This window comes from Anolis carolinensis, unplaced genomic scaffold, assembly GCF_035594765.1.
Source record: "Anolis carolinensis isolate JA03-04 unplaced genomic scaffold, rAnoCar3.1.pri scaffold_138, whole genome shotgun sequence".
Lineage (NCBI taxonomy): Eukaryota > Metazoa > Chordata > Lepidosauria > Squamata > Dactyloidae > Anolis > Anolis carolinensis.
Window position 1 is genome coordinate 1 of NW_026943947.1, and position 16047 is coordinate 16047.

General features: G+C 42.8%; 1 protein-coding gene across 1 annotated transcript; it reads right to left on the reverse strand.

Moving 5' to 3' along the window:
* Positions 1 to 4289: 4289 nt before the first annotated feature.
* Positions 4290 to 14047, reverse strand: LOC134295254 (E3 ubiquitin-protein ligase rififylin-like). Its single transcript, XM_062967109.1, has 5 exons — positions 13761 to 14047; positions 13533 to 13616; positions 7813 to 8020; positions 4843 to 4866; positions 4290 to 4746 (listed from the first exon to the last, which is right to left on the reverse strand). Exons 2-5 carry the CDS (start codon positions 13584 to 13586, stop codon positions 4547 to 4549), a joined length of 486 nt encoding a protein of 161 aa, XP_062823179.1. The 5' UTR covers positions 13587 to 13616; positions 13761 to 14047; the 3' UTR covers positions 4290 to 4546.
* Positions 14048 to 16047: the final 2000 nt, after the last annotated feature.

Genomic DNA, 16047 nt, shown 5'->3' on the forward strand with positions numbered 1-16047 from the left:
ATTGGTAATAATTGTGATGGAAAATTATGGAAAAAAGACCCAATAATAATAATAATAATAATTGGTAATAATTGTGATGGAAAATTATGGAAAAAGGACCCAGTAATAACAATAATTGGTAATAATTGTGATGGAAAATTATGGAAAAAGGACTCACTCAAATGAGGCATCTTGTTTTTATTATAAAATGACAATGCAAGACTCGGAACCAGCCTCGCGCCGACACATCGAACCCCAAATAGAAATGCCTGGGGTTCCCACCACGGGTGAGATGCCAATGCTTTGGACCATGGCCTCAATTCAAAGCTTGAGTTAAGCTTGGATGGATGAATGGATGAGTAGATGGTTGGTTGGTTGGATGGATGGATGAGTAGATGGATGGATTGATTGATAGATGGATGGATGGGTGAGTAGATGGTTGGATGGATGGATGAGTGGATGGATGGATGGATGGATAGATGCGTGGATGGATAAATGGTTGGATGGATGGATGGATGAGTAGATGGATTGATAGATGGATGGCTGGATGGATGGGTGAGTAGATGGATGGATTGATAGATGGTTGGGTGGATGGATAGATGGTTGGGTGGATGGATGGATGGATTCATAGATGGATGGCTTGATGGATTGGTGAGTAGATGGTTGGATGGATGGGTGAGTAGATGGATGGATTGATAGATGGTTGGGTGGATGGATGGCTTGATGGATTGGTGAGTAGATGGTTGGATGGATGGGTGAGTAGATGGATGGATTGATTGATGGATGGGTGAGTGGATGGATGGATGGATGGATGGATAGGCGGTTGGATGGATGGATGAGTAGATGGATGGATGGATGGGTGAGTAGATGGTTGGATGGTTGGATGGATGGATAGATAGATAAATGAGGCATCACTCAAATGAGGCATCTTGTTTTTATTATAAAATGACAATGCAAGACTCAGAACCAGCCTTGCGCCGACGCATCGAACCCCAAATAGAAATGCCCGGGATTCCCACCGCGGGCCTTTGCTTTGTTGTGGAGGGGGAGACGGCAGTGTTTTGGACCAAGGCCTCGATTCACAGCTTGAGTTAAGAGGGTTTCCTGCCTTTTGGCGAAGGGACAGGAACCCCAAAAGGAAGAGGAAGCGGGAGGAAGCTTCCCTTGACGGCACTGCCCTGTCTGGTCGATCAAGCGCCCGCGTTCGTCTTTGGTTCGGGTTCGTGAGTGTCCGTGAAAGGCCAAGTAGGTGCAATATATACATACATAGACGGACACGCTCGGAAGGCTTTTCTGGGGTCAGATATGGCCCGGATTTGCTCTATTTTCAAGGTGAGCAGTAAGGCATCCGTCCTTTGCGAAGGGGCAAAACCCGAGTCGCCCGTGAGGTTTTCAAGGCAGGTTAAGGCCGCGAAGGAAACAACAAAGGGTTTTGGTCAAGAAGGCCACGGAGGGCAGCTCAATGGCAAAGGAAGGAAGGAAGGAAGGAGAGATGGAAGGAGGGATGGAAGGAGAGATGGAAGGAAAGTGATGGAATAAAGGAAGGAGAGAGAGAGACGGAAGGAAGGAGAGATGGATGGATGGAAGGAAGGAAGGAAGGAAGGAAGGAAGGAAGGAAGGAAGGAAGAGGGAATGAAGGAGAGAGATGGAAGGAAGGAAGGAAGGATAGATGGAAGGAAAGCGATGGAATAAAGGAAGGAGAGAGAGAGACGGAAGGAAGGAGAGATGGAACGAAGGAAGGAAGGAAGAGGGAATGAAGGAGAGAGATGGAAGGAAGGAAGGAAGATGATGGAAGGAGGAAGGAAGGAAGGATAGATGGAAGGAAAGCGATGGAATAAAGAAAGGAGAGAGAGAGAGACGGAAGGAAGGAAAGATGATGATGGAAGGAAGGAAGGAAGGAGATAGAAGGAAGAGGGAAGGAAGGAGAGGGAAGGAAGGAAGATGATGGAAGGAAGAGGGAAGGAAGGAGAGATGGAAGGAAAGCGATGGAATAAAGGAAGGAGAGAGAGAGACGGAAGGAAGGAGAGATGGAACGAAGGAAGGAAGGAAGGAAGAGGGAATGAAGGAGAGAGATGGAAGGAAGGAAGGAAGATGATGGAAGGAGGAAGGAAGGAAGGAAGGAGAGATGGAAGGAAAGCAATGGAATAAAGGAAGGAGAGAGAGAGACGGAAGGAAGGAGAGATGGAACGAAGGAAGGAAGGAAGGAAGAGGGAATGAAGGAGAGAGATGGAAGGAAGGAAGATGATGGAAGGAAGAGGGAAGGAAGGAGAGATTGAAGGAAAGTGATGAAATAAAGGAAGGAGAGAGAGAGAGAGAGGGAAGGAAGGAGAGATAGAAGTAAGGAAGGAGAGCGATGGAAAGAAGGAAGGAAGAAGAAAGAGGGAAGGAAGGAGAGATGGAAGACAAGACACGGAAGGAAGGAAAGAAGATGATGGAAGGAAGGAAGAGGAAAGAGGAGAGAGATGGAAGACGAGACACGGAAGGAAGGAAAGACGGAAGGAAGGAGGAGGAAAGGAGAGAAGGAGAAAGACGGGAGGAAGGAAGAACGAAGGACGAGAGATACAGAAGGAAGGAGAGAGATGCAAGGAAGGAAGGGAGAAAGGAGAAGGAACAAAGGAACGAGAGAAGGAAAGAAGGAGAGAGATGGAATAAAGGAAGGAGAGACGGAAGGAAGGAGGGAAGGAGAAAGACAGGAGGAAGGAAGGGCGAGAGATACAGAAGGAAGGAGAGATGCAAGGAAGGAAAGAGAAGGAACAAAGGAACGAGAGAAGAAAAGGAGAGAGAGACTGAAGGAAGGAGGAGGAAAGGAGGGAAGGAGAAAGACGGGAGTAAGGAAGAACGAAGGACAAGAAATACAGAAGGAAGGAGATGCAAGGAAGGAAAGACAAGGGAGAAAAGAAGAAGGAACAAAGGAACGAGAGAGGGAAAGAAGGAGAGAGACGGAAGGAAGGAGGAGTAAAGGAGGGAAAGAGAAAGACGGGAAGAAGGAAGAGGGAAGGACGAGAGATACAGAAGGAAGGAAAGAGAAGGGAGAAAGGAAGGAGAAGGAACAAAGGAACGAGAGAGGGAAAGAAGGAGAGAGACGGGAGGGAGGAAATGAGAGCGATAGAAGGAAGAGAGAGAAGGAAGGAAGGAAGAGGGAAGGAAGGAGAGAGATGGAAGACGAGACACGGAAGGAAGGAAGGAAGGAAGGAAGGAAGGAAGGAAGGAAGATGAGAGACGGAAGGAAGGAGGGAAGGAGAAAGATGGGAGGAAGGAAGAGGGAAGGACGAGAGATACAGAAGGAAGGAGAGAGACGCAAGGAAGGAAAGGGAAGGGAGAAAGGAAGAAAAGGAACAAAGGAACGAGAGAAGGAAAGAAGGAGAGAGACTGAAGGAAGAAGGAGGAAAGGAGGGAAGGAGAAAGACGGGAGAAAGGAAGAAGGACGAGAGATACAGAAGGAAGGAGAGAGATGCAAGGAAGGAAAGACAGAAGGGAGAAAGGAAGGAGAAGGAACAAAGGAACGAGAGAGGGAAAGAAGGAGAGAGACGGGAGGAAATGAGAGAGATGGAAGGAAGAGAGAGAAGGAAGGAAGGAGAGAGATGGAAGGAAATAGACGGAAAAAAGGAGTGAGAGAAGAAGGAAAAAGACGGAAGAAGGAAGGGAGAGAGACGGAAGGAAGGAGACGGAAAGAAAGGAAGAAGAGAGACGGAAAGAAGGAAGGAGATGAAAGGAAAGAGACGGAAAAAAGGAGGGAGAGAGATGGAAGGAAGGAGAGGCGACGGAAGAAGAGAGGGAAGAAAGGAGGGAAGGAAAAAAAGAAAAGAGACGGAAGGAAGGAAACGGAAGGAGGGAAGGAAGGAGAGAGATGGAAGGGAGGAAAGAGACACAAAAAGGAAGGAGTGAGAAAGATGGAAGGAAGGAGAGAGACAGAAAGAAGGGAGGAAAGAAGGACAGATGGACGGAAGGAAGGAAGAAGAGAAATGGAAGGAATAAAGGCTTTAGTGAGGCGAGCAGGCCTTTGTGGAGCGCCAGCGTGTAAACATCACAACGGCTTTGCGAGTCAAATCCAAGAAGCCATAAAAATCCTCGTAAAACCGCCCAAAGTTCGCTGGAATCGGTTCAAGGCTAAATATGAATGACTCACCAAGCTTCTTGGGCTCGAAAGAAGGCAGGTTCCAGAAATTATCCGTCTTAGAACCAGAGAAAGGCAACGAGAGAGGAAACGAGCAGAATCGGAGAAAGGCAACCGAGAGAGGAAACGAGCTCCAGAAACTACGTTTTCCGGAGGGGAAAGCGGGGCAAGGGATAGCAGCGGATCTCTGCTCCTCTTTAAGACCACTTTTGTTTTTATTCGCCAAGCCTCTCTCGGCATTTCGGGTGGGGGGGGGGGAGAAGGGGGAAATACCCCCGAGGGGGTCCTTCGGTCCCTGCCGTTCCAATATGGAGGCGTTTTTGGGCTCTGTAGGCACTGCGGTAAGTGAGGCGGGGGCCCGAAACCCGGCCCCGACCGAGTCTCTGGGGCCCCTTTGCCCCGCGGGCGCTTCCTGGACCAAGATGGCCGACGAGACGGCCCCCCTCCCCCCCGTTAAGTCCGGAAGACGTGGACGGCCCGGATGACGTACTGGCGGCAGATGGGGCACTCGTTCATGCGCTTCCCGCACTTGGTGCAGGTGACCATGTGGCCGCACTCCAGGAGGACGCAGTCGATGGCCGAGTCCATGCAGATCTTGCAGAGGTTCTCCTCCGCGGACGGCGGGAGCTGCGAGGGGGCGCTGGGCGGCGGGGCTGCGGGAGGAAGGGAACACGAGGAGGGGGGTCTGGGCCAAGGACAGAACCCGGAACCCGGCACCCGGCACCAAAAAAGGCGGATTAATGACTTACCCGTCGGGTCATCCATGTCGGAAACTGGAAGGGAAAACAAGAAGAAAACGAGGAGTATTAGAGGAGGAAGATGATAGAGTATACAGCATCAACAGTAAAGGAGACCTATTAGAAGAGGATACAGAATCCACAATAAAGGAGACATATTAGAGGAAGATGATAGAGTATACAGAAATTAGAGGAAGATGATAGAGTATACAGAAATTAGAGGAAGATGATAGAGTATACAGAAATTAGAGGAAGATGATAGAGTATACAGAAATTGGAGGAAGATGATAGAGTATACAGAAATTAGAGGAAGATGATAGAGTATACCGAATCAACAATAAAGGAGACATATTAGAGAAAGATGATAGAGTATACAGAAATTGGAGGAAGATGATAGAGTATACTGAATCAACAATAAAGGAGACATATTAGAGAAAGATGATAGAGTATACAGAAATTAGAGGAAGATGATAGAGTATACTGAATCAACAATAAAGGAGACATATTAGAAGATGATACAGAATCAACAATAAAGGAGACATATTAGAGGAAGATGATAGAGTATACAGAAATTAATTAGAGGAAGATGATAGAGTATACAGAAATTAATTAGAGGAAGACGATAGAGTATACAGAAATTAGAGGAAGATGATAGAGTATACGAATCAACAATAAAGGAGACATATTAGAAGATGATACAGAATCAACAATAAAGGAGACATATTAGAGGAAGATGATAGAGTATACAGAAATTAATTAGAGGAAGATGATAGAGTATACAGAAATTAATTAGAGGAAGACGATAGAGTATACAGAAATTAGAGGAAGATGATAGAGTATACCGAATCAACAATAAAGGAGACATATTAGAGAAAGATGATAGAGTATACAGAAATTGGAGGAAGATGATAGAGTATACTGAATCAACAATAAAGGAGACATATTAGAGGAAGATGATAGAGTATACAGAAATTGGAGGAAGATGATAGAGTATACTGAATCAACAATAAAGGAGACATATTAGAGGAAGATGATAGAGTATACAGAAATTAGAGGAAGATGATAGAGTATACCGAATCAACAATAAAGGAGACATATTAGAGGAAGATGATAGAGTATACAGACATTAGAGGAAGATGATAGAGTATACAGACATTAGAGGAAGATGATAGAGTATCCTGAATCAACAGTAGAGACATATTAGATGAAGATGATAGAGTATACCGAATCAACAATAAAGGAGACATATTAGAAGATGATACAGAATCCACAATAAAGGAGACATATTAGAGGAAGATGATAGAGTATACAGAAATTAATTAGAGGAAGATGATAGAGTATACTGAATCAACAATAAAGGAGACATATTAGAGGAAGATGATAGAGTATACAGAAATTGGAGGAAGATGATAGAGTATACTGAATCAACAATAAAGGAGACATATTAGAGAAAGATGATAGAGTATACAGAAATTAGAGGAAGATGATAGAGTATACTGAATCAACAATAAAGGAGACATATTAGAAGATGATACAGAATCAACAATAAAGGAGACATATTAGAGGAAGATGATAGAGTATACAGAAATTAATTAGAGGAAGATGATAGAGTATACAGAAATTAATTAGAGGAAGACGATAGAGTATACAGAAATTAGAGGAAGATGATAGAGTATACGAATCAACAATAAAGGAGACATATTAGAAGATGATACAGAATCAACAATAAAGGAGACATATTAGAGGAAGATGATAGAGTATACAGAAATTAATTAGAGGAAGATGATAGAGTATACAGAAATTAATTAGAGGAAGACGATAGAGTATACAGAAATTAGAGGAAGATGATAGAGTATACCGAATCAACAATAAAGGAGACATATTAGAGAAAGATGATAGAGTATACAGAAATTGGAGGAAGATGATAGAGTATACTGAATCAACAATAAAGGAGACATATTAGAGGAAGATGATAGAGTATACAGAAATTGGAGGAAGATGATAGAGTATACTGAATCAACAATAAAGGAGACATATTAGAGGAAGATGATAGAGTATACAGAAATTAGAGGAAGATGATAGAGTATACCGAATCAACAATAAAGGAGACATATTAGAGGAAGATGATAGAGTATACAGACATTAGAGGAAGATGATAGAGTATACAGACATTAGAGGAAGATGATAGAGTATACAGACATTAGAGGAAGATGATAGAGTATCCTGAATCAACAGTAGAGACATATTAGATGAAGATGATAGAGTATACCGAATCAACAATAAAGGAGACATATTAGAAGATGATACAGAATCCACAATAAAGGAGACATATTAGAGGAAGATGATAGAGTATACAGAAATTAATTAGAGGAAGATGATAGAGTATACTGAATCAACAATAAAGGAGACATATTAGAGGAAGATGATAGAGTATACAGAAATTAGAGGAAGATGATAGAGTATCCTGAATCAACAGTAGAGACATATTAGATGAAGATGATAGAGTATACAGAATCAACAGTAAAGAAGACATATTAGAGGAAGTCGATAGAGTATAGTATACAGAATCAACACCAAAGGTGTATTAGAGGAGGAGGATAGAATATACAGAATCAACAGCAGACGAAGACTTGATATAATAATAATAATTATAATTATAATAATAATACATCACACAGTCCTAGATACTTGGGAAGTGTTCGACTTGTGATATTAAATCCAGCATATCTATCTTGTTTGCTGTGTCATAATAAAATAATAATAATAATAATAATAATAATAATAATAATAATAATAATAATAATAATGATAACAGCCAGTAGGCTGTTAGGAATGGTAGGAGTTGGAGTCCGAAGCTGGAGGAAGACTTGTAGTAAATAATAATAATAATAATAATAATAATAATAATAATAATAATAATAATAATAATAATAAATAGTTGGAAGGCTGTGAGGGATGGGAATGGTGTATACAAGGCCTCACCGAGGTGCTGGAGGTCCTTCTCCTTGTAGAGGCGGGTGACCCTCTCCATCAGCTCCCACTTCTCGCAGCAGCCCTTGTAGTTGACGAAGTTGCGGGCCAGGATCTCCTTCAGCTGCCGGACGGAGAGGCCCTCGATGTCCCCGAGGCTGGTCAGGTCCGAGAGGGAGGCCCTCCGCCCGGGGACCAGGTTGTCCTCCGAGTCGATGGACTGCGAAAGGGAAGAGGCAACAAGAGCGAGAGAGGTCCGCTTTCCTCCTTGGAGTGGTTCAGAGCAGAGGCTGGAGTTCGGCCATCTGCCAAGAGGGTTTGAGTTGTGCCTTCCTGGATGGGCAGAAGATGGTCCAACTGGGTGGCCCTCGAGGCCTCTTCCAACTCTAGGATTCTAGGTATCTATCTATCTATCTATCTATCTATCTATCTATCTATCTATCTATCTATCTATCTATCTATCTATCTACCTCTTCCTTCTATCCATACATCCATCCATTTGTCTGTCTATTTATCCATCCATTCATCAATTTCTCTTTCTATCCATCCATCCTATTTATCCATCCGTCTGTCTGTCTGTCCATCCATACATTTGGCTATCTCTCCTATCTACCTCTACATCAATCCATCTATCCATCCATTCATTCGTCTATCTATCCATTCGTCTACCTATTCGTCTATCAATCCATCCATCTCTCCTATCCATCCATCAGTCCGTCCATTCATCCATCTATCCATCTATCAATTTCTCTAGCCATTCAAATATCTGTCCATCCATGCATTTGTCTATCTCTCCTGTCTATCTCAACATCAATCCATCCATCCATCCATCCATCCATCCATCCATCCATCCATCCATCCATTTATCTATCGATCGATCTATCTATCTATCTATCTATCTATCTATCTATCTATCTATCTATCTATCTATCTATCTATCTATCTATCTATCTGTCCATCCATGCATTTGTCTATCTCTCCTGTCTATCTCAACATCAATCCATCCATCCATCCATCCATCCATCCATCCATCCATCCATCCATTTATCCATCCATCCATTTATCTATCTATCTATCTATCGATCTATCCATCTATCCATCTGTCCATCCATGCATTTGTCTATCTCTCCTGTCTATCTCAACATCAATCCATCCATCCATTTATCTATCTATCTATCGATCTATCTATCTATCTATCTATCCATCTGTCCATCCATGCATTTGTCTATCTCTCCTGTCTATCTCAACATCAATCCATTCATCCATCCATCTATCTATCCATCTATCCATCTGTCCATCCATGCATTTGTCTATCTCTCCTGTCTATCTCAACATCAATCCATCCATCCATTTATCTATCTATCGATCTATCTATCTATCTATCTATCTATCTATCTATCTATCTATCTATCTATCTATCCATCCATCCATCCATCCATCTGTCCATCCATGCATTTGTCTATCTCTCCTGTCTATCTCAACATCAATCCATCCATCCATTTATCTATCTATCTATCTATCTATCTATCTATCTATCTATCTATCTATCTATCCATCCATCCATCCATCTGTCCATCCATGCATTTGTCTATCTCTCCTGTCTATCTCAACATCAATCCATCCATCCATCCATCTATCTATCCATCTATCCATCTGTCCATCCATGCATTTGTCTATCTCTCCTGTCTATCTCAACATCAATCCATCCATCCATCCATCCATCCATCCATCCATCCATCCATCCATCCATTTATCCATCCATCCATTTATCTATCTATCTATCCATCTATCCATCTGTCCATCCATGCATTTGTCTATCTCTCCTGTCTATCTCAACATCAATCCATCCATCCATCCATCTATCTATCCATCCATCCATCTGTCCATCCATGCATTTGTCTATCTCTCCTGTCTATCTCAACATCAATCCATCCATCCATCCATCCATCCATTTATCTATCGATCTATCTATCTATCGATCTATCCATCTGTCCATCCATGCATTTGTCTATCTCTCCTGTCTATCTCAACATCAATCCATCCATCCATCCATCTATCTATCCATCCATCCATCTGTCCATCCATGCATTTGTCTATCTCTCCTGTCTATCTCAACATCAATCCATCCATCCATCCATCCATCCATCCATCCATCCATCCATCCATCCATTTATCTATCGATCTATCTATCTATCGATCTATCCATCTGTCCATCCATGCATTTGTCTATCTCTCCTGTCTATCTCAACATCAATCCATCCATCCATCCATCCATTTATCCATCCATCCATTTATCCATCCATCCATTTATCTATCTATCTATCGATCTATCTATCTATCTATCTATCCATCTGTCCATCCATGCATTTGACTATCTCTCCTGTCTATCTCAACATCAATCCATTCATCCATCCATCTATCTATCCATCTATCCATCTGTCCATCCATGCATTTGTCTATCTCTCCTGTCTATCTCAACATCAATCCATCCATCCATTTATCTATCTATCGATCTATCTATCTATCTATCTATCTATCTATCTATCCATCCATCCATCCATCTGTCCATCCATGCATTTGTCTATCTCTCCTGTCTATCTCAACATCAATCCATCCATCCATCCATCTATCTATCCATCTATCCATCTGTCCATCCATGCATTTGTCTATCTCTCCTGTCTATCTCAACATCAATCCATCCATCCATCCATCCATCCATCCATCCATCCATCTGTCCATCCATGCATTTGTCTATCTCTCCTGTCTATCTCAACATCAATCCATCCATCCATCCATCCATCCATCCATCCATCCATCCATTTATCTATCGATCTATCTATCTATCGATCTATCCATCTGTCCATCCATGCATTTGTCTATCTCTCCTGTCTATCTCAACATCAATCCATCCATCCATCCATCCATCCATCCATCCATCCATCCATTTATCCATCCATCCATTTATCTATCTATCTATCGATCTATCTATCTATCTATCTATCCATCTGTCCATCCATGCATTTGTCTATCTCTCCTGTCTATCTCAACATCAATCCATTCATCCATCCATCTATCTATCCATCTATCCATCTGTCCATCCATGCATTTGTCTATCTCTCCTGTCTATCTCAACATCAATCCATCCATCCATTTATCTATCTATCGATCTATCTATCTATCTATCTATCTATCTATCTATCTATCCATCCATCCATCCATCTGTCCATCCATGCATTTGTCTATCTCTCCTGTCTATCTCAACATCAATCCATCCATCCATCCATCTATCTATCCATCTATCCATCTGTCCATCCATGCATTTGTCTATCTCTCCTGTCTATCTCAACATCAATCCATCCATCCATCCATCCATCCATCCATCCATTTATCCATCCATCCATTTATCTATCTATCTATCCATCTATCCATCTGTCCATCCATGCATTTGTCTATCTCTCCTGTCTATCTCAACATCAATCCATCCATCCATCCATCTATCTATCCATCCATCCATCTGTCCATCCATGCATTTGTCTATCTCTCCTGTCTATCTCAACATCAATCCATCCATCCATCCATCCATCCATTTATCTATCGATCTATCTATCTATCGATCTATCCATCTGTCCATCCATGCATTTGTCTATCTCTCCTGTCTATCTCAACATCAATCCATCCATCCATCCATCTATCTATCCATCCATCCATCTGTCCATCCATGCATTTGTCTATCTCTCCTGTCTATCTCAACATCAATCCATCCATCCATCCATCCATCCATCCATCCATCCATCCATTTATCTATCGATCTATCTATCTATCGATCTATCCATCTGTCCATCCATGCATTTGTCTATCTCTCCTGTCTATCTCAACATCAATCCATCCATCCATCCATCCATCCATCCATCCATCCATCCATCCATTTATCCATCCATCCATTTATCTATCTATCTATCGATCTATCCATCTATCCATCTGTCCATCCATGCATTTGTCTATCTCTCCTGTCTATCTCAACATCAATCCATCCATCCATTTATCTATCTATCTATCTATCTATCTATCTATCTATCTATCTATCTATCTATCTATCCATCTGTCCATCCATGCATTTGTCTATCTCTCCTGTCTATCTCAACATCAATCCATTCATCCATCCATCTATCTATCCATCTATCCATCTGTCCATCCATGCATTTGTCTATCTCTCCTGTCTATCTCAACATCAATCCATCCATCCATCCATCTATCTATCCATCCATCCATCTGTCCATCCATGCATTTGTCTATCTCTCCTGTCTATCTCAACATCAATCCATCCATCCATCCATCCATCCATCCATCCATTTATCTATCGATCTATCTATCTATCGATCTATCCATCTGTCCATCCATGCATTTGTCTATCTCTCCTGTCTATCTCAACATCAATCCATCCATCCATCCATCCATCCATCCATCCATCCATCCATCTGTCCATCCATGCATTTGTCTATCTCTCCTGTCTATCTCAACATCAATCCATCCATCCATCCATCCATCCATCCATCCATTTATCCATCCATCCATTTATCTATCTATCTATCGATCTATCCATCTATCCATCTGTCCATCCATGCATTTGTCTATCTCTCCTGTCTATCTCAACATCAATCCATCAATCCATCCATCCATCCATCCATCCATTTATCTATCTATCTATCTATCGATCGATCGATCGATCTATCTATCTATCTATCTATCTATCTATCTATCTATCTATCTATCTATCTATCTATCTATCTATCTATCCATCTGTCCATCCATGCATTTGTCTATCTCTCCTGTCTATCTCAACATCAATCCATCCATCCATCCATCTATCTATCCATCTATCCATCTGTCCATCCATGCATTTGTCTATCTCTCCTGTCTATCTCAACATCAATCCATCCATCCATCCATCTATCTATCCATCTATCCATCTGTCCATCCATGCATTTGTCTATCTCTCCTGTCTATCTCAACATCAATCCATCCATCCATCCATCTATCTATCCATCTATCCATCTGTCCATCCATGCATTTGTCTATCTCTCCTGTCTATCTCAACATCAATCCATCCATCCATCCATCTATCTATCCATCTATCCATCTGTCCATCCATGCATTTGTCTATCTCTCCTGTCTATCTCAACATCAATCCATCCATCCATTTATCTATCCCTCCATCCGTCCGTTTATCTATCTCTCCTATCTATCAATTCACGTATCTATTTATCTATCTATCGGTCAACCTATCTATCTATCTATCTATCTATCTATCTATCTATCTATCTATCTATCTATCAACCCATCCATCCACATATATCATCTATCTATCTATCTATCTATCTATCTATCTATCTATCTATCTATCTATCTATCTATCAACCCATCCATCCATCCATCCACATATATCATCTATCTATCTATCTATCTATCTATCTATCTATCTATCTATCTATCTATCTATCTACCCATCAATCAATCAACCCATCCATCCATCCATCCATGCACATATATCTCCTATCTATCTATCTATCTATCTATCTATCTACCTACCTACCCATCAATCAACCCATCCATCCATCCATGCACATATATCTCCTATCTATCTATCTACCCATCAATCAATCAACCCATCCATGCACATATATCATGGCAGGTGGTGGAAGGAAGATGATGGAGGGCGGGCCAGATGCCCTCACCTGCGTCTCCTCTTCGTTCCGCCGCTCCGCTGCCTCCTCGACGACGTCCGCCATGTCCTGGCTGGGCAGCGCTTGCCCATTGGCCTGAGCGGGAGGACAGAAGGAAACAGAGGGGCGCTTCAGACACGAAAACAAATACCGGGGTCACGGGAGCGAGGGGAGGGGTCCACTGAGGGAGGAATCGAGAGGAAGGGGTCAGTGGAGGGTCGGTGTGGTTGGGCCGCCCACCTTCTTGCTGGTTAGGACCGCCAAGATTTGGGTCGGGGGTCCCGAGGGTGGTGTCTCCGAGGGAGGCGACTGGGGCCGGTCATGGTTGAGCCGCAAGGAGACCCCCACCCACGATGGCCCTGGCTCTGCTCAGCTGCCTCCCATTGTGACATCGCGAGGGGAGGACACGACACGTATGTGACACACGCAGAGAGCCTTTCCTCCCTTTCCCAAGAGGCCTTGCGCCCCTAGACGGGCCCACCCCCCTCTCGGGACCTCCCACCACTCCTTACACCCCTTTCCATATACCATCCAATAAAGACCCATTGACACGGTACTCTTATCGTCTATCACTTTGGTGTGATTTGGGGTGACTTGTACGTTAAGTCGTATTGCTTTCAGTTCTCACGGAAGGGAGGGATGCGGGGTAGAAATAAATAAATATAATCATAGTCGTTATCTTAAGCACAGAAAAACAGGGAGGAAAGAGCTGCTGTGTTAACGAGAGCCTTCGGAAGTCCATTGAGAGAGAAGGGAAGCCAAATCAAAGGCAAAGAAAGTCAACAGAGTGAAGGAAAGTCAATCGAGAGGGAAGGAAAGTCAATTGAGAGAGAAGGAAAGTCAACAGAGAGATGGAAAGTCAATCGAGAGAAGGAAAATCAATTGAGAGAAGGAAAATGAATCGAGATAGAAGGAAAGTCAATCGAGAGAGAAGGAAAATCAATCGAGAGAGAAGGAAAGTCAATCAAGAGTGAGGGAAAGTCAATTGAGAGAGAAGGGAAGTCAATTGAGAGAAGGGAAGTCAATTGAGAGAAGGAAAGTCAATCGAAAGAGAAGGAAATTAAATTGAGAGAAGGAAAGTCAATTGAGAGAGAAGGAAAGTCAATTAAGGGAGAAGGAAAATCAATTGAGAGAGAAGGAAAGTCAATTGAGAGAGAAGGAAAGTCAACTGAGAGAGAAGGAAAATCAATCAAGGGAGAAAGAAAGTCTATCGAGAGAGATGGAAAGTCAATCAAGGGAGAAGGAAAAGTCAACTGAGAGAGAAGGAAAGCCAATCGAGAGAGAAGGAAAGTCAATCGAGAGAGAAGGAAAGTCAATTGAGAGAGAAGGAAAGTCAATTGAGAGAGAAGGAAAGTCAATCGAGAGAGAAGGAAAGTCAATCGAGAGAGAAGGAAAATCAATTGAGAGAAGGAAAATGAATCGAGATAGAAGGAAAGTCAATCGAGAGAGAAGGAAAATCAATCGAGAGAGAAGGAAAGTCAATTGAGAGAGAAGGAAAGTCAATCGAGAGAGAAGGAAAGTCAATCGAGAGAGAAGGAAAGTCAATTGAGAGAGAAGGGAAGTCAATTGAGAGAAGGAAATTAAATTGAGAGAAGGAAAGTCAATCGAAAGAGAAGGAAATTAAATTGAGAGAAGGAAAGTCAATCGAGAGAGAAGGAAAATCAATTGAGAGAGGGAAAGTCAATTGAGAGAGAAGGAAAGTCAACTGAGAGAGAAGGAAAATCAATCAAGGGAGAAAGAAAGTCTATCGAGAGAGATGGAAAGTCAATCAAGGGAGAAGGAAAAGTCAACTGAGAGAGAAGGAAAGCCAATCGAGAGAGAAGGAAAGTCAATCGAGAGAGAAGGAAAGTCAATTGAGAGAGAAGGAAAATCAATTGAGAGAAGGAAAATGCAAGGATACTGGTGAGCAATTCCTCGCGGATACTGGTGAGCAATTCCTCGCCGATACTGGTGAGCAATTCCTCGCGGATACTGGTGAGCAATTCCGCGCGGATACTGGTGAGCAATTCCTCGCGGATACTGGTGAGCAATTCCTCGCGGATACTGGTGAGCAATTCCTCACGGATACTGGTGAGCAATTCCTCGCGGATACTGGTTGAGCAATTCCTCACGGATACTGGTTGAGCAATTCCCTTGCGGATACTGGTGAGCAATTCCTCGCGGATACTGGTGAGCAATTCCTCACAGATACTGGTGAGCAATTCCTCACGGATACTGGTGAGCAATTCCTCACGGATACTGGTGAGCAATTCCTCGCGGATACTGGGGACAATTACCCGCGGATACTGGTGAGCAATTCCTCACGGATACTGGTGAGCAATTCCTCACGGATACTGGTGAGCAATTCCTCACGGATACTGGGTGATGCAAGGAAGGAAAGACAAGGGAGAAAAGAAGAAGGAACAAAGGAACGAGAGAGGGAAAGAAGGAGAGAGACGGAAGGAAGGAGGAGTAAAGGAGGGAAAGAGAAAGACGGGAAGAAGGAAGAGGGAAGGACGAGAGATACAGAAGGAAGGAAAGAGAAGGG

Bases quoted from the DNA above. Each gene is read 5' to 3' on its own strand.
- LOC134295254 (XM_062967109.1), bottom strand. From the start codon at position 13,586: ATGGCGGACGTCGTCGAGGAGGCAGCGGAGCGGCGGAACGAAGAGGAG. The intron at 8,021-13,532 runs GTGAGGGCATCT...TCCCTTTCGCAG, and splicing joins GGAACGAAGAGGAGACGCAG to TCCATCGACTCGGAGGACAA. The intron at 4,747-4,842 runs GTAAGTCATTAA...TTCCTCCCGCAG, and splicing joins CGACATGGATGACCCGACGG to CCCCGCCGCCCAGCGCCCCC.